At 36.5% G+C, this 21,380-nt stretch overlaps 1 protein-coding gene across 3 annotated transcripts in view; it reads left to right on the top strand.

Annotated features, from left to right (window-relative positions):
- The first annotated feature begins 4,227 nt into the window (after positions 1 to 4,227).
- The window catches only part of LOC105818068 (myosin-8), a 29,682-nt gene continuing 12,529 nt past the window's right edge, over positions 4,228 to 21,380 (top strand). The window contains exons 1-22 of one of the 3 annotated variants that reach the window (XM_012653936.1): positions 4,228 to 4,247; positions 4,452 to 4,495; positions 5,961 to 6,200; positions 6,886 to 7,029; positions 7,117 to 7,273; positions 10,198 to 10,225; positions 10,324 to 10,432; positions 10,523 to 10,615; positions 10,747 to 10,810; positions 11,495 to 11,593; positions 11,686 to 11,789; positions 11,938 to 12,076; positions 13,195 to 13,313; positions 13,404 to 13,553; positions 14,729 to 14,899; positions 15,762 to 16,071; positions 16,189 to 16,256; positions 17,850 to 17,937; positions 18,022 to 18,139; positions 18,537 to 18,660; positions 18,759 to 18,895; positions 20,341 to 20,596. In XM_012653936.1, coding sequence (XP_012509390.1) covers positions 5,991 to 6,200; positions 6,886 to 7,029; positions 7,117 to 7,273; positions 10,198 to 10,225; positions 10,324 to 10,432; positions 10,523 to 10,615; positions 10,747 to 10,810; positions 11,495 to 11,593; positions 11,686 to 11,789; positions 11,938 to 12,076; positions 13,195 to 13,313; positions 13,404 to 13,553; positions 14,729 to 14,899; positions 15,762 to 16,071; positions 16,189 to 16,256; positions 17,850 to 17,937; positions 18,022 to 18,139; positions 18,537 to 18,660; positions 18,759 to 18,895; positions 20,341 to 20,596 — 2,688 coding nt within the window. In that variant the 5' untranslated portion in view covers positions 4,228 to 4,247; positions 4,452 to 4,495; positions 5,961 to 5,990. Of the gene's footprint in view, positions 4,248 to 4,451; positions 4,496 to 5,960; positions 6,201 to 6,885; positions 7,030 to 7,116; positions 7,274 to 10,197; positions 10,226 to 10,323; positions 10,433 to 10,522; positions 10,616 to 10,746; positions 10,811 to 11,494; positions 11,594 to 11,685; positions 11,790 to 11,937; positions 12,077 to 13,194; positions 13,314 to 13,403; positions 13,554 to 14,728; positions 14,900 to 15,761; positions 16,081 to 16,180; positions 16,257 to 17,849; positions 17,938 to 18,021; positions 18,140 to 18,536; positions 18,661 to 18,758; positions 18,896 to 20,340; positions 20,597 to 21,380 lie in introns of those variants that run through there. The other 2 variants (XM_012653938.1, XM_012653937.1) reach the window with 2 other exon arrangements.

The raw sequence follows: 21,380 nt of genomic DNA, 5'->3' as shown, positions 1-21,380 counted from the left end.
AAATATGATTTAAAACAAAAAGAACAAAATTAAACAACGTAAAGAATAGAAAGGAACACATGACTACCCAGGGATTTTTTTATTATGAAAAGATACGCACAAAAATATCAAAAAAACTAAAAAGTCACATGAAATGGGTAATTTTCTAAGAAAATACGGATTATCCAAATGAGCCAAAAAACAAGTAGAAACTCTAAACAAACTAATCAATAACCATAAAAAAACCTCAATACAAGTAAATAAAAAATTTATCCTCCAAAAAGGCTACAGTCTAAATGGGTTCCACGGAGGAACTCTACCAAACCTTCACAGAATAGGTAATTCACATCCCAAACACGATGCTGCAAAAAACAGAAACAAATGGGAAGCTACCCCACTTATTCTACAAGACTAATAATTCTGGTATCAAAATCAGAAAACAATAGCACAAAAAAAAAAAACACAACAAGTTTTACTTCATGAATTCCAGCATGGTAAAAGTGAGAAAAAAATCTACCGTATAATTTACTACATTAACAGATTAGGGGAGAAAAATAGTAACCTCAATAGATACGTAAAAAACACTGATAAAATCCAATGCATTCTTTTTTAGACATAATCCACCATAAAATTCACCATTTAAAGTGTACAATTCAGTGGTTTTAGTAAATTCACCAGGTTATGCAACCATCACCACTTAAGTTCCAAGCATTTTCAAGACCCTGAAAAGAAACTCCATGTCCATTTGTAGTCATTCCTCATTTTCCTCTCTCCTCAACCTCTGGCAATCATTAATCTATTTTCTTTCTCTATGGATTTGCCTATTCTGGACATTTTATATAAATGGAATCATCAAATATAGGTCCTTTGTGTCCAGTTTCTTTCACTTAGCATAGTATCTTTGAGTTCATCCACATTGTAGCATTTGTTAGTACTCCATTCCTTCTATGGCTAAATAATATTCCATTGCATGGATATACCAGATTTGTGTTTCCACCTGTCAGCTCGTGGACATTTTGATTGTTTCCACCTCTTGGCTATTATGGATAATGTTGCTATGAACTTACGCACAAGTTTTTGTATAAACATGTTTTCCATTCTCTTGGGCATATACCTACATTAACTAGTTTTTAGGATCAAAATTATTGGCAAACTAGATATAAAGTATACAGCAAATATCATATTTGATGAAACATCAAATACAATCCAATAAAAGTCAAAAACAAGATAAGGATGCCCTTATATTGTATAGGATATATACACAAGTATCCCAGTATTAATACTATTAATATAGTAATACTATTCAACATTGTCATGGATAATGCAATAAAAGAAGGAAAAAAAATAGCGTATAAATTACAAGAGAAAAAAGACACAAAATTGTGATTATGTGTGCATGTTATATCAAAAATGTAAAAGAATCAAATAAATTATTACAAGTGATAACGGAGTTCAGCAAGAGGGGCCAGATAAAAGATAACAAAAAAAATCAATAACTTTCTGAAATGCCATGTGTCTGTTAGGGACTGTGTTTGTAAAAAAAAAAAAAATCCGAGTAAACAAAAAAATTAGTGGTTTATTTTTTTCTTCACATAATAAAATTCAGCTCACAGATGTCAAGGCTGAGGTCTATGAAACTCTCTTGACCTTTCTTTCAAGACTATCGCTCCAGCCATTACATCTGTGGTCTAGGTAGGAAAAAGATAAGAAGGGAAAGGAAAAGGTAGTATGAGCGGAGTCTGCCCTCTTTTTATAAAAGAACTTTTCTGGAAGTCCTACCCAACAACTTTTGCTTGCATTTAATTACCCAAAAACAGTGTTACACAGTTACCCTATGCTGCAAAAGAGTCTGAAAAATATAATTTAGTTGAATATACTGCTGCTACAAACAAAACTGAAGTTCTGATTATGCAGACTTCTCTGCCACATGCCAGCAATAACCAAGTAGAAAGTGTAGCAGGAAAAATAATCCCACTCAACACAACAAAAAACTATAAAATACCTAGGGATAAACCTAACAAGAACTACACAAGACCTTTATGGAAAAAATGAGAAAAAAAATGACTGAAGAACATATTTTTTAAAAAAAGGACTTAGAATAAACAGAAAAATTTATCATACTTGTGGATTGAAAGATTCACTATTGTCACGTATCAGTTTTTATCAAATTAACCCACAAAATCAATTTAATCCAAATCAAAATCCCAATAAGATTTTCCACATAATCGGAAAAATTGATTCTATAACTCATACAGTAAACTGTAAGAATTATCAAGACAACTTTGAATAATGAGAGAAAATATGCCCTACTAAACATCAAAACCTATGTGCTATTGGCATAGAAATATGGTACAAAATATGGAATCCAGAAACAGATTATAAATCTCAATGTTCTTTAAAAAGCATTAGATCAAAAATATATAAGAACACATGTGTGACGCTGCTTGAGTTAGGGAAGGTCTTCTTTTACGATACATACAAAAAAGCAAAAATATAAAGAAAAAAATTTTATAACTTTGACTACCTAAAAATTTAAAACTTCTAGCAGACTGAGATGCCATTGTAGAGTTAAGATCATAATTAGACCAGGATAAACCTTTTACAACTTATAAAAAAATAAATTATTACAATCTCAAACACATGGAATTCTACACAGAAATTTTAAAATGAGTGATGTCAAAATAATTCAGGGATGTAAGGAATGGATCAGGGTATATATGAAAGAAAATTGGCCATGAACTGATTAACTATTAATGCTGGGTGATAAGTATACTGAGTTCGTTATACTATTCTCTCTACTTTTTGTATATGTTTGAAATTTTTCCAAATAATTATTTATGTACTAACATGGAAATGATCCAAGAATATAGAAGAAAAAAAGTTTGTAAATATATTAATATAAACTATGACACTATCTAGAATACATTCTAAACATCTATAAATTATATTAATATACATTTCCATGGGACAATTTCTTACACCAGTTTTACTAATTTTATATTTTCCCAGAAAATAAATACATACGTAAACGCACAGAAGAGACCTGGAATATTACAAAGCAAACTGGTATTGATGGTTACCATTAGAGAGAAGGGAGATACTAGCATTGTGAGTGTTTATGAAAGGAGAATTTTAGCCTAATCTATAAGGCTTTAATTTTTATGTAATTAAAATATAAGAGGTTATGCAACTGCATGTATTTATCAAACCCATAGAACTGGAACTGTCCTGTATCCTGTCTATAGTGGTGGTCACATGAACTGATGAATGCGTAAAAACTCAGAGAACCATACAAAAACAGAAATGAAGTTTATTGTAAAGTTTAAAAATTAAAAACAAAAGTAAAAAAATCTCATACAACCAACACCTAAAGAGAGTGAATTTGGCTGTATGTAAATTATACCTCAATATACTCCATCTTCTAAAAATAGAAAGGTTCTAATTTAAAAAGAACAATCATAATATAATTTGTTTAAAGAATAAGGGTGTAAATTACATTAGTGATATGAAAATTATCTATCTTAATTTTTAAAACAGATTACAAGACATATATGTACTACATATGTCTACAACATGATCCCACTTATATGCCTATATCTTATTTTATCTTTGCATAATGGAGTTATAGACATTTTTCTCTTTGTTCATCTGTACTTTTTTCTATAATGAATAGTATTTACTATTATTTTCTAGTAATAATTTTTTTCAATGTTAGGTAGGTGGGGACTGGCCCAGTGGTAGAGACTCCTCTCTCAGAATTTCCTCTCTCAGATTGGCTCTCTTGCCCAAGCCTGCACTCCAGGGATGAACCTTGGCAGTGGCCCAAGGAAATGCAGTGGGGGCTTCCTGTGGTAACAAAGCACGGAAAAGTGGTTAAGGCCCTGACAACAGTGTGTCACAGGATCTGATCATTCGGTTACCAGAGGCATGCATGAAAGAGTCTGCCAAACTGAATATAGCTCTTAAGAACTTACTTTGAGGCCCCACCAAGGACTGTCAAAGATTTCCTTCCCAGCACACTAGAAAGCATTCTCTACCGGCAGATTGGTCTCTGTCAAATTATTTATAGGAGATTGGTTCACATACTCAAAATGATATGAATACTTCTAATTATATCCAAACATGACAAATGTCACTACAAACTATGCTGAGGGTTCATGTTGCCAAATGTCTTGCCCTAACAAAGAGGAGGTAGCTGCAACATCAGCACATTAGTTCCTATATAAGCGGGGCTCACCCTTGTACCTTATCTCCACCAAGAACCAGAGGTAAGTGATGGGGGCCTTGGGACTCAAAGGACCTGAGGGGACAGAAAGAGCTGACCCCCGTGGCTATCTCTGAGCATGAAACAGTTGCTCTCAACTTTGACTTTTGTTTTCACAGAGCCAGGCTTTAGAGCAGGGAAATTTTAATTCTACAACTATATTACTGGAATTTCAAGTACCACTAATAAGAAACTTGTTGTTTTACAGTGTGGAACAGTTTTGAACGTGTATTTTCATCTGGAACTCCAGAGGTAAGACTCGGCTTTATTCAGTTATTGATGACAAAGGGGATTTAGTCTAATGAAGCTGTGAACAATTCTTAATTATATACCATTTCCATGTTTTTGCAGTTATATCAGTAGAGAGTGTTTCCAAATGACTGCTTATAAATGCTAGAAATTCATTTTCTCAGAATGTCTTGTTCTCAGAGACTCCCCTCACTTGAGTTTCAGGATTAAAGGACCATTTAGGACAGAATTAGCTTTGACAGTGAGTTCTTAGCTGTGCTTAGAACTGTCCGGGGGCAATAGACTCCATGCCAACCTTCCTCAACTGCAGAACATTGACTACTTAGACATTTTACAGTTTTTTAAAACCCCAGAAAAATTCTTATCTAAAAATGTAAACACAAGCGCCTTGTGAAAACCCTAATATTTTAGCTACTTTTGATGATTCAGTGTTATTTGTTGTTAGAAAGATTTATTATTCATTTTAAAAGTTGCAAGTATTACACCCTTAGGATGCTAAATGCCATGACTAATATAAGAGTGGTCCTGCCCTTTCCAGACTTATTACCTGAAAGTAAAGGAAAAACTCAATCTAACACGTCAACATCGTAGAGGCATATCTGTCAATCAGAAACAACGGATTACATGCATGTGATGTACTCTTAAACTTTTTTCTCTTTTCTTTTTCTGGGTGGAAAGAAAAGAACCTTGTGGAATTTATGTGGGAATATAGGCCTTCATGCTGGAGCTCTCCTTTCTCTGTGGTTAGATCTGTTAACTGACAGCTGAAATCCCTCATGTCAAAAGGAGACTGTCAAAAAAGATTTTGGAATTAAGGCAATGCTAAGTCTCTTGGTAACAAGCCAAATGATGAAAAATCCAGAGTACCAGAATGTATTATGAGGTTCTTTTAACAATTCATTGAGACACATAACACCTAATATCAAAATAAAGTAGATGTTAAAAATAATTATTTGATTTATGAGAGAAAATGGCCATCCAAAAAGCAAAGATATTCCTGGTAGTTTTGAAAATATCGACCTTCATTTGCACAAAACAAACTTTCTTTCCTAACTATATGATTGTCTTAGCAGATGGCAGATGCAAACATTACGCAGAAGGAGAAGTGAGGATTAACTAATGAAAATTTCTATAAAACAATCCATCAAGAATTTTAGCTATAGAGATTGTTATATTTAGAGATAAAAAACAGGTAAGGATTCCATTCTAATTCAATTGTAGGTATCCTGGCCCTGAGGATTAAGATATTTGATCTGGAAAGGAAATTTGCAAAGTTCTAAAATGAAGCCCCAATTACAGTCTCATTCCAAATTAGTCCTTTGGACTATGTTAGAACACTGGGGATTTGCCAGACCCGAGGAATAGTTCCAGCGCAGGCTATGCTCAACATTTCTTCCATTTCAAATCCTAACTCACATTTATAACTTCTGCTTTTTATTTCTCCTTCTCTCTTGTTTTTTTCCCCAAGGCAATATACTTTGCTAAATAAATCGCAGCCATGAGTGCGAGTTCGGACGCTGAGATGGCTGTTTTTGGCGAAGCCGCTCCTTACCTTCGAAAATCGGAAAAGGAGCGGATTGAGGCCCAAAACAAGCCTTTTGATGCTAAAACATCTGTGTTTGTCGCGGAGCCCAAGGCATCCTACGTGAAGAGCACCATACAAAGCAAGGAAGGAGGAAAAGTAACTGTAAAGACTGAAGGTGGAGCAGTAAGTGAAAACATAAGGAAAAATACTCCCATTTTATTTCTCTATCTTCTCAGTTCAAGAGCTGAAGCCTAACTCACTGAGAATCTCTAGGCCTACTGTCAATACAAACACCCTCTAGTCAGTGTATAGACATCAGATTTGAAAGGCAAAAGGAATTCACAGCGGTAATCTCATGTCTCCCCTTCTCAGCTTCCCAGAGGACTTCGCCCAACTAAGTAAAGGCCTTTACTATTTCCTTTCAATTCCTCACTTCCCAAAGTAAATCTTCAAACTTGGGAGAAATAAAAACTAGTTCCTCTTATCAGAAGTTAAAAATTTATTTAAATAACGTATTAATATCCCCACTACTTTCCCAGTATAAAGTTTCTTGGAATGAATGAAAGGAAAAATTAAAAATGTAACCTATTAAAATAATGAAAGGATATAAACTGATAAATCTGGGATGATGAAAAGAATACAGGAGGAAAAAAATCTAGAAAAAAGGCAGTGTCCTAGCTCATCATAGGAAACAAATTTTCTTAACATCAAATTCTGAAATGAATATATTTGCATGGCTTTTTTAAAAAGAACATTGAATGACATAATGAAAAGTATGTACAATTACAGTTTTATACCAAAATAAATAGGCAAACATAAACCCAACCTCCAACCATTAAAACAAATTTGTCTCTTGCTTACTTACCAGACTCTGACTGTAAGGGAAGACCAAGTCTTCCCGATGAATCCTCCAAAATATGACAAAATTGAGGACATGGCTATGATGACCCATCTACATGAACCTGGAGTGCTATACAACCTCAAAGAGCGCTACGCAGCCTGGATGATCTATGTGAGTACCCTTAAACATCTCTTTTTATTCCATTTATTTCTCCGAATAAAAGCAACAACCACATGTTGAATTTTCTGATTTCCCCAGACCTACTCAGGCCTCTTCTGTGTCACTGTCAACCCCTACAAGTGGCTGCCGGTGTACAACCCCGAGGTGGTGACGGCCTACCGAGGCAAGAAGCGCCAGGAGGCCCCGCCCCACATCTTCTCCATCTCCGACAACGCCTATCAGTTCATGCTGACTGGTGAGTGAGTGAGGCATCTACTTACAGAAATGTGCAAATAGAATCTTTGAGGAACAAACAGACCTCTTTCAAGCCACATGGGGCTTCACTGCTTTCAAAAAACTTTCACAGCCACGATGCCCTATGTTCTTCTCAGCAGCCATTCCATTTTACAGATTAGTAAAGTGAAGCTCCCTGAAGTCATTGTATTGTCCAAGCTAACACAGCTAGGAAGTAGAAGCCTAGGTGAAAAAATTAGCAGACCTCTACAAATGTATTTATTGCTTTCCATACTTTCTTACTTTACAATTTGGACAGAAAACAAGTTGATTTTTTAAAAATATCCTCATCCATGGTAATCAAAGAAAAAAGAGTTATCAACCACAGCTGGAAAACTTTGTGAATTCTTATCTTTATTTTCAAATGACACAGCTAATATTGCCACCCTTTGGGGTAGAACATGAGTAAAGAAAGAGCTATGACTTTCCTCCCAAAGATTTTGAATCTCTGTGCTATTAGAATGAAGAAAAAAAATCTACTTTTTTTATTTGAGAAAAAAAAAATCTCTTTTCATAGAAATATTTTTTTAAAAGTTATATCAAAATCTGCTATTCCTGCCTTATGAAAGCATAAACAACCAGCTTTGATATGCATTATAGGCCCACATACAGCATTTAAAAACTTTCCTCTCCGCACGCCAAATGCACTGCCTCTGGAAATATTCTAAATTCCCAAGTTCTCATTGTTCCATGGAATTTTGGAAATTGAGGGTTATTTTTCTTTTTTGTTTGTTTTATTGAACTTGTTTTTAAATTGTCTCTTAAAAGGGGAGAGAAAAGAGAAAGGAATAAAATAGGAATCTCCCATTACAAATTGGCCAGCAATTCTACAAGGATTCTATGCCAGCAAATTGTTCTTTGGTTGTCAACAGGAGTTAGCTACCTCTCAGAAATTATCCAAACGCTGGCTCGTTCAGAGGTTTTAATACTCAGCAGCTGCATTTACACAGCTATGTACACCACCACCCCTACCGACGTCCCCAGTCCCCAGGCTTTGCTGAGGCTGCTCCAAATTCAAGGTTACTTACGGCTCCCAAACATGATTTTCATAAAAAACCAGGCATTTAGCATTGCAAAAAGAGACTAGAACATTGTTTTCTTATCTATGCTCCCACTAGATGTGATATGATCTTCCATGATTTTGCTTAAACTGGAAAAAAAATCAATCTGAATGTGATCCAAAATCTGCATCTACTTCCCTGAGTGGAACTTTAAAGCTCTCTAAAGTCTCTCTCTGCCTCTACATCTAAATAACATCCAGATTTGTAACTGTTTTCTCTGAATAGATTTTTAGAGTTTAGTATTCTCTAAAATCTATCAGTATAGAATTAGAGATTTAACAAACGTGGCAAATCAATTTAAATACATGAGTTACATAACTTAGTGTTTGTTCTCATTATTTAGAAATGTATATAGCATTAAAAGGAAAATAGAAGTAAATAAACACAAACATTCACAATTCCAGACTTCTTCCTTATTTAGTATTACCAGCATTCAAAGTAATGACATCAAAAGCTGAGAGGAGGCCATGTAGCAGAAAAATATATAAACTGGAAGTCAAAACATCTAAATATCTTTGACCTTGACTAGCTAAGTAACTAATATTAGAAAAGTCACTTATTCCTCTCTGGGTCTCAGCTTCTTTTTCTTTTAAAAGAAACAACCGGCCTAAGTAGCAATTTCTAAGATCTCTTATGACTTCGAAATTCTATAATTCTTATTGAAGTATTTATAAATAAAATTATATAACTCTTGGGGTTTTCTTTAAAATCATCCAGGAGACTGGGATGAGGTGTGCATGATATAAAATTGGCCAAATGTTAATAACTGTGCAATGGGGGCTCATAATATTTATTGTCTCTACTTTCGTGTATGTTCAAAATTTTCCATAACAAAAGTTTTAAAAATTAATGAAATATATACCTCACACCCATTAGGATGGCTACTATCAAAAAAAAAACCAGAAAATAACAAGTGTTGGCAAGGATATAGAGAAACTGGAACTCTTGTACACTGTTGGCAGGAATATAAAATGATACAGCTGCTGTGGAAAATAGTACAGCAGTTCCTCATCAAATGAAAAATAGAATTACAACATGATCCAGCAATCCCACTTCCGAATATACACCCAAAACAATTGAAAGCAGGGTCTCGAAGAAACATTTGTACGCCCATGTTCATAGCAGCATTCATTATTCACAAAAGCTAAAACAGGGAGGCAAAGCAAGTGCCTGTTGACAGACGAATGAATAAACAAAATGTGGTGTATACATACAATGTATTCTGCCTTAGAAAAGAAGGAAATTCTGACATATGCTACAACAGGGATGAACCTTGAGGACATTATGTTGAGTGAAATAAGCCAATCACAAAAAAGACAAGTGCTGTATGATTCTACTTATATGAGGTATTTAGAGTCGTCAAATTCACAGGAGAGAAAGTAGGATGGTGGTTTCTAGGGCCTGGGAGGAGTGGGGAATGGGGAGTTAGTATTTAGTGAACACAGAGTTTCAGTTTTACAAGATGAAAAGAGTTACGGAGATGGAGGGTGGTGATGGTTGCACAACATAATCAATGTACTTAATACCACTGACCTGTATGTACACTTAAATATGGTTAAAGTGGTAAATTTTGTTATGTGTATTTTACCACAACAAAATTAATAAGTACAAAAAAACCAACCCAGATGATTCTTTGTCTCTCATTTTTGCAAATTTTACTCCAAGAGGCAATTAATTGGCTATTTTGGAGGCTAAACCCAAAACCAAAATCAGAGGTGACATATTCAAACAGTTAAAAAGAACAAACTGTTTGATCTGAACTGATTCAATAATCTTCATATTGAATGTTCATTTTTTTAACTGATTATCTTGATTTCTTTCACAGATCGTGAGAACCAGTCCATCCTGATCACGTATGTGAGATTTTTCCCTCTCTGATTTGCAGTGATTGCCTTACATGTTGACAGTGTGGGCCATAGTTCTGATATCTTCTCGGATTTCTGTTTGACAGCGGAGAATCCGGAGCAGGGAAGACTGTGAACACCAAGCGTGTCATCCAGTACTTTGCAACAATTGCAGTTACTGGAGAGAAGAAGAAGGAGGAATCTGGCAAAATGCAGGTGCGTCTGATAGTCACCGTTAGAATCTAGACTGTCAGGGCTCTCAGATATATAGAGCCCCAGATGTGAGAACTGCTCTTGCCTTTGCAGGGGACTCTGGAAGATCAAATCATCAGTGCTAACCCCCTGTTGGAGGCCTTTGGCAATGCCAAGACCGTGAGAAATGACAACTCCTCTCGTTTTGTAAGTCTCTTAGTCACCGAAGGGTCTTAGCCCTTAACTTCCAGAGTAAAACCATGTCTGAATTATTATTTCGGTTGCATCTCTCTGTGTGCTTCAGTTTTCTAATACTAAATAATCTTTATCTTTTCAAGGGTAAATTCATTAGAATCCACTTCGGTACTACAGGGAAGTTGGCATCTGCTGATATCGAAACCTGTGAGTAACAGGACCACTGAAAATCAAAACAGAGAGACAAGTGATTTCATTCCCAGGGATATTTTGAACACGTGCTGTGCACCAAGCCTGTAAAAGGGTGATCTTCTGCCAGTGTTGCCTGTGAGCTAATGCCAGATTTATCTATGATCCACTGAGTGCTCCATTTATCTCAATCTCAGACTGCTGGTTCTGTATCAAATCCTAGAGAAATTCCTGCTCAGAAGCAACTATGACTTTTTTTTCCAGGACAAATACTAGGGCTTCCTACGGATTCCTATGAGTAACCTATGGGTTCCCGATACATCCATGTGATTTGCTCTTGGTCTGAGCTTTGGAAGATGCTTCCAAGGTGGCCCCTTACACCAAAGTAAATCGTAGGTGATCCACAGAAGGAGGGGATTTTAGGGATCCACTAAAATACAGAGGTCACGGATCCTCCACATAAAAAACCGTTTGTTCTAGAGCAGGTATGCTTCAGTCGCTGCCCTTAGATGGTGAGAACCATGGGCAATTGCCATATCCATCTGCAAGTCTAGTATGTACAACCACAGGATTGATCAAGTTGAAATCTCAGTGGAGTCAAATGTAATACCCCCAATTCTGGCCAGAGACACTGAGGTTCATTTAGTATCTTAGAAGCACTGCTATTTTTTTCTAACTGAATGTCTCTCTCTCTCTCTCCAGATCTTCTGGAGAAGTCTAGAGTTACTTTCCAGCTAAAGGCTGAAAGAAGCTACCATATTTTTTATCAGATCACTTCCAATAAGAAGCCAGATCTAATTGGTAAGAAAGAACTTAAATTCACAGGCTAGAAGTTAATCACTGTACTAACATCTTCTAATGTAAAATGTATACCCTGAATTCTTTGTACCCAGAAATGCTCCTGATCACCACCAACCCATATGACTATGCCTTTGTCAGTCAGGGGGAGATCACAGTCCCCAGCATTGATGATCAAGAAGAGTTGATGGCCACAGATGTAAGTTACACACACTTTTTAAAAAATCCATTATGTATAGGAATGACAATAGCAACCCACTGTAGATGTGGTTACCTTAGGATATTGCATAAATTCTCCTCTAAGTTAGCCTCTTCTGCCCCAACTTTTGTCCTATCATTTCTTCCAGAGCGCCATTGACATCCTGGGCTTCACTCCTGAAGAGAAAGTGTCCATCTATAAACTCACAGGGGCCGTGATGCATTATGGGAACATGAAGTTCAAGCAAAAGCAGCGCGAGGAACAAGCTGAGCCAGACGGCACAGAAGGTACCAGTGAACCTCCATCTGGGTTTGAATCAGACAATACAATGCCCCCAAAAAACTCCTATTCTACACTTCACATCTCCTTTGTAGCTGTACTTCTGAAGGGCAAATACACATTTACACACATTGCATGCTTTGATCACCCCCTCCCTTCCTTACATCTCTGAATCTCTATCATTTCTATCAAGCCCTAATAAGTTACAGTGAATCCAATGGGCACTTATAAGCACAACCTATAAGACAGAATGAGATGGAATAGTGTTCCTGCTTTGCCTTAGCAATCTGGTGGGTATATAAGATAACTTTGCACACTGGTTTATTTTAGCACTGGCTAGGAAAATCTAGTAACTAGCAATAGAGAATCTGCCCAAACACAGGGCTAGGAGTGAAAGGTGCTTCTAGAGACATCTGCATGCATGTGTTGTCTATATATAAACCTATAGACAATATAGGCAGCAAATCAAAAAGGAATTGAAAAAGAAAAATCATATACTCTACATATGGAAAGAACATGCAATGTACAGCTAGTCACCTGCCCTTAAAGCCTTCCTGACCACTCAAACTTGATATTATCTCTCCTGCCTCTAAACTTTTCAGCAGTTACCTTTGTACCTGACATGTGGCATTTACTTACCTTGTAGTCACTGACAAAATTTTAGAAAGGAACTCTACAGAGATCACCTAGTGAAATTTAATACCCATATTTTCAGATAAAGAAATTAATGCAGTAAGATTAAATTGGGAGGGGCAAAACTAAGATAAGAACTCAAATATTCTGACTTTTACCTCTCCCTAATGTGAATATTTATCTTATCCTTCCAACTAGGCCAATGTGTCTTAAAAACAGGGACTTTGGCTTTTACTTTGCATGAATATTGCAATGAAAACTGATAAACTTATGTTTATCATTGATGAAAAAATTCTCAAAAGCTACTTGCAACCCATAACTAAAGGCCAGCGTAACTGATCAAATATTTAGTGGCAAGCATATGCTCTAAGGTATAGGGAACTACATTTGATCGTCTACAGAATAATAAAAAAAGAATTGGAGAGAAATGGAAAGATTAGGTTAAAGAGGATATCCACCACTAAACAACATTTCCTGAATTGTGCCTCTGCAGTTGCTGACAAGGCGGCCTATCTCCAGAGTCTGAACTCTGCTGACCTGCTCAAAGCCCTCTGCTACCCCAGGGTCAAGGTGGGCAATGAGTACGTCACCAAAGGCCAGACCGTGCAGCAGGTAAGTGCATGACCTCAGTGAATCACACACATCCCAGGCCTTCATGACACGTCTGTAATAACACCAACGAACATTACTCTATCTATGAAGGTATACAATGCGGTGGGTGCTCTGGCCAAAGCCGTCTATGAGAAGATGTTCCTGTGGATGGTCACCCGCATCAACCAGCAGCTGGACACCAAGCAGCCCAGGCAGTACTTCATCGGGGTCTTGGATATCGCTGGCTTTGAGATCTTTGATGTGAGTTATCTTCATATTAATGGAAACTGAGAGGTAGGCAATTGTGATCTTTTATATACTATTGATAGGTATTATCACTATTCATTTACATTTGCAGTATCCACATTGCTTGCTCTAACACTGCACCTAGAATAAGTGCTATCTCCAAAATAACTAGGAGATAACAGAATGTGATAATAACAACAGCTAATACTTACTGAGCAGTCAGTGTATTTCTGGCTCTATACTAGGGACTTGAAAATGTTACCTTATTTGATCTTTAAAACAACCCAAGGAGTATCTAATATTATCCCTAATTACATACACTGGAAACTAAGAAGCAGGGAAATCAAAACACTAGCTAAAGATCCCACAGCCATATAAGACAAAGCCAGGAGAGGAACCCAGATCTGTAGCACCTGCACCATACACAAGATATCTTCCACAGAGAAGAAAAGGCTCAAAGGCAGAAGCCCGAAGACAAATGATAGTCTCTCCCCTTCCAGGTTCATCTTACACAAACTATTTCATCTCCAGGGCATCAGCTTCATCATCTATAAAATGAGGGTGTAAATTATAATATTACAAAGACTTTTTGGATCTTCAATTGCTATGATACATCAGGTCTCTATTTTCACACACTTAACACGTGGGATTTGCCAAATGTTTGATATGAATATAGGAGAAATTAGGCCTATTCATTTCACTTTATAAAACAAGAGCTTTATACTAATGGTCTTAAGATAAGCTTTCCTGAGTAATGTGACAGACAAAGGTGAAAACATGAACTTTATCTTGAATTGGAGAGTGGGGGTGGTAACAGAAGTGAGGCTTTCCAATAACTTACATCCCCCCTTACCCTTAAATCTGAACCCTAACACACAGGACCATGGCTGTACTTTAATCTATATTTTTGCCCATGTAATCTTAGAGGTCAAAGGAGATGAATTCTACCAGAATGCTTGTTATTTAATTGATACCTGGGCCCCTATATAATGCCCAGAATTCATGAGAAAGGTTCATGTCAATAATAATCATTTTTTTCCTGGGAATTGTGAAGGAACAACAATTAGTTTAAATTGTATTTCATTACTATATTCCACATTTTCCCAATAAAAGAATTTTTAAGTAATGAATTTTACTACTGTAAAAACTCATTCATTAATAATATTGGAAATCTCTACTGTGTTGTGCAGTTCAACAGCCTGGAGCAGCTGTGCATCAACTTCACCAATGAGAAACTGCAACAGTTTTTCAACCACCACATGTTCGTGCTGGAGCAGGAGGAGTACAAGAAGGAAGGGATCGAGTGGACGTTCATCGACTTCGGCATGGACCTGGCTGCCTGCATTGAGCTCATCGAGAAGGTAGGTCTGTTTGACTTCTAAAGAAAGGTCAGGCTGTAAGAATAATTTTCCCAGATGTCTTAATTCTAGAAAATATTAGTGTAAGCTCAAATAGTTTGAGATCTGAACAAACTGAAAAATTACTATGTAAGATGGATCTGACAGTTTAGTTTTGTTCTAACAATTTTTATTCAGATACTGAGTCAAATCCAATTTCAAAATAGCACTGAAAACTCTATTTGAGATGGCCTGCTTCAGTAGAAGCAATGCCTTCATTAGTTCTTAATCCATTTCCATTATGAGCCAAGATGTCAGTAATAAAAATATTTTTTCTAAATAAATATTAATGCATAAATAATACAGCTAGTGCTTTCATGAAAGCTAATCTGTTTGAATTCAAGAAGTCAAAGTGTACACGCTACTTCATAATCTATCTTTAAAGAGATTATGTACAGAAAATATCTTAAATAAGGTTATTTATATACACTGTTTAATTAATTGCACATAGAGCCAACATCATTCTAAGTCAGTAAGTCCTTTTCAAAGCAAAATAAAACTTTGACAAAGATTTATTCACTTAATAGGAAAAAAATTGATAAATACCTAACATTTTGATAAGTCACCTCCACATGCTGTGCTGACATTTGGAGTTTGTATCTAGCTATTCTTTCAATTAAAAATCATGCTACAGATTGAATGTGAGAAGGAATGGTGGAAAAGTCATTCTAGTAATAACAAAGGAACTTCTTTGAGCTGAGACCCTAGTTTATTTCATACACATATTTAATTGGGGGTGTTCATAATTCAATCAAATGACAGCCACTATGTCTACATCTTTTGAGAGAAGTTATGTTGACACAAATGTCTACTTTTCTGAATTCAGCCATTGGGCATCTTCTCCATCCTGGAAGAGGAGTGCATGTTCCCCAAGGCAACAGACACCTCCTTCAAGAACAAGTTGTATGACCAGCACCTGGGCAAGTCTGCCAACTTCCAGAAGCCCAGAGTGGTCAAAGGCAAGGCGGAAGCCCACTTCTCCCTGATCCACTACGCTGGCATTGTGGACTACAACATCACTGGTTGGCTTGACAAAAATAAGGACCCTCTGAATGACACTGTGGTTGGGCTGTACCAGAAGTCTGCAATGAGGACTCTGGCTAGTCTCTTTTCTACATATGCTAGTGCTGAAGCAGGTACTTTCTGTGTCTTTAATCTAAATGAAACCTATTTCCACAGAATGTTCGTATAACATATGTTCATATAAACCTCTGGTATTCTACTCTAATTGAGGGGTTTTCTTTTTACTTCAGATAGCGGCACAAAGAAAGGTACTAAGAAGAAGGGTTCATCTTTCCAGACTGTGTCTGCCCTTTTCAGGGTAAAGTACAAATTTAATTTGAAAAATCTATTCAGTTTCTATGAATTACCATAATTATAGGATTTAGAATAAATTATGAGGGAATGAAATGTTAATAGGAATCACTTCAAATATTCACTCTTGTCAGGGTAGAGTCAAAGAAATACTCCTGTAGTGATGGATGCTTTACCCATTATTCCTTATTATGATTATCTAAAGTATTCAGCAATGCCAAATGTCCTTAGAAGCTTTCTTATGACATAACGAGGCTGATTTCTAAAGAAGCATAGTAGCTAAACTGCAAAGCTGTCCCTGTGGAAGGTTGTATTCTTATTCTACTAATGTTGCCCTTTGAGAATAAGCCTGAGATACATTTGTTAGGACATCTTCCACCAAAACACATCTTTGTCCTCTGAGATGGATTTAATTTTTTCTTATAGCTGAAAATCATCTAAAAAGCCAACCCTAGTGATTTAAATGGATGATTAAACTAGAAAACATCTCTTGAGATTAAAAGAACAATAATTTTACTATAAAATAATGTGATTTTCTTACATAGCTTATGAACTGGCTCTTCCAAAGGGAAATATGCTAAATGTCTGGACTAATGGCTGCTTTGTCAAAATTTGTATTGCTAAGTCTCATTCCTTTTAAAACTAAAATGCAGATATCACACAGACTTAAGCCCTAAACAAGAAAAATACTCTTGTTCTTTTTCTTTCTCACTACCAACTTATAGTGTCTTACCAAATAAATTCGTTTCATCAACTTGTCCTTGTACATGTTTTCAAGATTAGAAACTCACATTACTTACTTTCTTCATTTCTTAATGGTTAACCAAGATGCGAAAAAAAAAAAAATGTGACTTCCTGAGAGTATACCTAAGAAATACTGAGAAATATTATATGTGAGTTTTCCGTGACTGAGTAAAACATCATCCTCTGTCATAATCGATTTTCTATTTCTGGAATAACTCTCTCCTATAGGCTTCAGATTGTAGATATTTTCAGGTACCCAAGATCTAACCACGCAAGGTTATATAGTCTCGAAATTTTAGACTCTTCAAAAAACAAAGCAAAACAAGAAGTTAGAGGTCCCAGGGAATAATAAACTCAAGGAAGGAATGGCAAAAGTCAGGAGAATTGCTAATCTAGATTACCACTGTAAACTGCTACTGCAAAAATTATTAGCACTCAGAGAGAAGAAAGAGACCTCAGAGACAAGTTCAACTATTTTTAGATAAGACCCAGAAAGACAAAAGGAATTTTATAGAGTCAGGCAGCTCATTAGTGGCAGAGAGAGGCCACAGTCTTTTGTCTTCTGATTCCCAACTGAGAAACACTTCCTGTGCATCAAGGCTACTGAATTTGCAGTTTGTTTATAAGACAAAACGTAGGTGTTATAAATGAATATCTTAGAAATATGTATTTTTTCCCAATACTTTGGTCTTTTGGTTATTTGGCAGGCTAGAACTCTTGAGACCTTCAAAATACAGAGCAACTGAAGCCTCATAGACTTATGCCATAGTTAAAAGACTACCTAGGTTCATTCTACATAATTACAAAAAAAGCAATCTGAAATCTTTCTCATCAAATCCCTTCTGTCTGGTTCTAGGAAAATTTAAATAAACTGATGACCAATCTAAGGAGCACACACCCTCACTTTGTACGGTGTATCATTCCCAACGAAACCAAAACTCCTGGTAAGGCACAGAGCATCAAATAATCAAACGGTCTTAGGTTTGAAAATTAAATGCCCAGCAGTAAGTATTATTCTATATTTTTAGGGGCAATGGAACATGAACTTGTCCTGCACCAGCTAAGGTGTAACGGTGTGCTAGAAGGCATCCGCATCTGTAGGAAGGGATTCCCAAGCAGAATCTTATATGGGGATTTTAAACAAAGGTCAGTTCTCTTTGTTGTATTTCATTGAATGCTGTGAATATTTTACCACCTTAATTTTTGTCCTCTGTTCAATTATATTTCATATATCCTTCTTAGCATATTTTTAAAATGTTTTGACTCAGCAGAGATGTCGGGCACCCTTCTTAGTATACATTATAAAATTAAGAAGTCAAATAATTAGTCCTATGGTAGTAGGACAGAATAACAGGTTAGAAGTATAACAGGAAGGTGACATGCAACAGAAAGTCATATTGTTTTACTATCTGACTTTATAGGACAGTTGGATTTTCTGCTTTTACTTTTGCTCTCATATGTTTCTTGATCTTTTGTTTTGGTGTCATTCGGTTTGCATGTGATTGCATTTTCCTAGCCACTCTTTCTTTGTTTAACTGAGCAGATACAAGGTTTTAAATGCAAGTGCTATTCCAGAGGGACAGTTCATTGACAGTAAGAAGGCTTCCGAGAAACTTCTTGCCTCTATTGATATTGATCATACCCAATATAAATTTGGACATACCAAGGTATAGCTGTTATTTATTTATACCTCATCCAAGTATCTTCTGCCATTTCTGTGTCTCCTGTAGTATGGGGATGATTTGTTGACTATTCCTTTTGCCAGGTTTTCTTCAAAGCTGGACTTTTGGGTCTTTTGGAAGAAATGAGAGATGAAAAGTTGGCCCAGATTATAACAAGAACTCAAGCAGTCTGTAGGGGATTCCTAATGAGGGTAGAATATCAGAAGATGTTGCAAAGGAGGTAACAACCACACAGAATATCAGGATTATAAGATCCCTTAGGGACTATCGATTAGCTTTCCTTACAATTAATTCTTTCATTTTGTGGCTAATATGTGCCTCTCACCCAGTTCAGAACTCATCACCACAAGACATCAGCCCTTTGCTTCAGCCCTCACACTTGGATTCCCTCCAAAACTTCTCTCCTGTCTGCAGTTTCTCCCTTTCCATCCAGCTCCCACATAGCTGCAGTAACAGTCTGCAGTAAGCACTACTGTCATCACGCCAGTTGCCTCGCTTGGCCGTCAAGGCCCTCTCTATTCCCCGCGCATCTATCATTTCCAACCACAAAGCATTTTCCAGCCAGGATAAACAATTTGCTTATCTCCTATTCTCATGTTTGACAAGCCCTCTTCCCTCATCCTAATCTATCTATTTAACAATTCAAAACTTCCATTTCTCCTTTCTGTAATTAACCCCACCCAGCTTACCTACCCAGCACTACTGCATTCCCTCTCCTTACACACATACTGCACATTCATTTTACATATCTATACTAATTCAGGTCTGTATTAAAAGTGCTCCTGAGTGTCTTCCATGTGTCTACATTATGGTTTGTGTCATGGTATCTGCCTTTGCAGAGTTACAGGTTTCAAAAATTGAACCTATAGAAACAGAATTTCTACTTTAACAAGTTTGAAGGAAGAGACATATACATTGCTATAAGATAGTCAAACCTAGCCAGTCTATGACTATAGTTTGCAGAAGGGCTATCTTTTATTACTATTTTTTGATTTTATTTAAATAAAACAAATTTTGGAGATCAACCCATGCTAAATGACCCGTGAATGTTAACAATCTAATTAAGCATGTAAGACTGAGGCAATTGAAAGAATTTAAGACGAGCCAGTATATTATCTGAAGAAGCTAACAAAAGAAGGTTATAGAGTGGATAACTCAGTGGTGTTCAGAATAAGAGGAGTGGCTTCAAGGAAGACATGACGAATCACAAACTCAGTTTAGGTGGGGCAATACAGAAAGCAACCTATGCCATTTCACAGTTCATATCCATCTGCCAACAGCAAAGCAGCACAGTCAGCTTGCAATTGCCACGTCCACTCCCAAATCACTAATACTGTAATATGTCAAACGGTACATGTTGTTTATATAGTCACAGTATTTACCCTCTAACGTCAGCTTCTTTGCTAGTTTGACAGAGATCAAGAACACATATTTGCTCGATATGAACATTACTCACATTAGCAAAGTGGTTATACCGACGACTACTTTGAGTGTGTGAGAATTGTGTGTGTGTGTGTGTGTGTACGTGTGCACATGACAAGTACAGAATTTGACATATCATTTATATGTGGGAGCATTCATTAAAAGGGGAGTTTGTGTATAATAAATAATAATAACAATGCCTCTAAGAGATCAATCTACACCGACATTTTTATGCCATTGCAGAGAAGCTCTTTTCTGCATCCAATATAACGTCCGTGCCTTCATGAATGTCAAACACTGGCCCTGGATGAAACTCTTCTTCAAGATCAAGCCCCTCCTCAAGAGTGCGGAGACAGAGAAGGAGATGGCCACCATGAAGGAGGAGTTCCAGAAAACCAAAGATGAACTCGCCAAGTCAGAGGCAAAAAGGAAGGAATTGGAGGAAAAAATGGTCACTCTCTTAAAAGAGAAAAATGACCTGCAACTCCAGGTTCAATCTGTAAGTACTCCATATTCTGAATGCACCATGTTACTGAAGCTTTTCTGGAATATGTATATACTTTGGATTTACAAATGGCCTTATCTTCAAAAAAAAAAAAAAACTCAAGTTGCCTTTTTTAGTACTTCACTTATCTTTCAATATTCTGTGAGGAAGGAAAGGCACAATTACTTCCAAGTTACAAAGAAAAAAGCAAAGACTGAATAATTTATTCAATAATATCACAAAATTTAACAGCCGTGAAGGACGCAGTTTAAAGCCAAGCCGCCAGATCTCAGTCAGATATTTTACTCTTTTGCCTTGGCTGCTTCATCCCAGCCTTAAAAGTATAGATTTCTCTTCTAAACGCAAGTCTATGAGATTGTATTTAAATTCAAGAATGACAGTTAATCTTATTTCTCTCTGTATCTCCTTGTCCCAACTTCCAAGACTGAGCTCAGTAAATTTATTTGTATTTACTTGAACTGAAATACCAGCGTGTGAGGTAGAGCCATGTGTTCTCCCTGATTCTTCTTTTGACACAAATTTTGAGCTCCTCAGGCCTCTGTTTATTGGCTCACGAAGGAGTGGTAATCAAGGTGGGGTGTAAGTTTAGTGACAGCATCCTAGCCAAACAGAACCTGCCACTTTCTTGGTTCAATAGGCATAAAGTAACCCGTGAAAAGGACAGTTTTCCTAAATTTTTTAGCCATTTTCAATTTTTCCTTCTGATAGCTTCACTTATCTGAAGGTTACATTTTTCTAAAAGCATGGGACCACAGCCTCTCTATCTTAACCTGTTTTC

This window comes from Propithecus coquereli, unplaced genomic scaffold (genome assembly GCF_000956105.1).
Source record: "Propithecus coquereli isolate 6110/MARCELLA unplaced genomic scaffold, Pcoq_1.0 Scaffold435, whole genome shotgun sequence".
Classification (NCBI taxonomy): Eukaryota; Metazoa; Chordata; class Mammalia; order Primates; family Indriidae; genus Propithecus; species Propithecus coquereli.
Note: the sequence above shows the minus strand (reverse complement) of the source record. Positions and strands in the feature narration are given on the sequence as shown.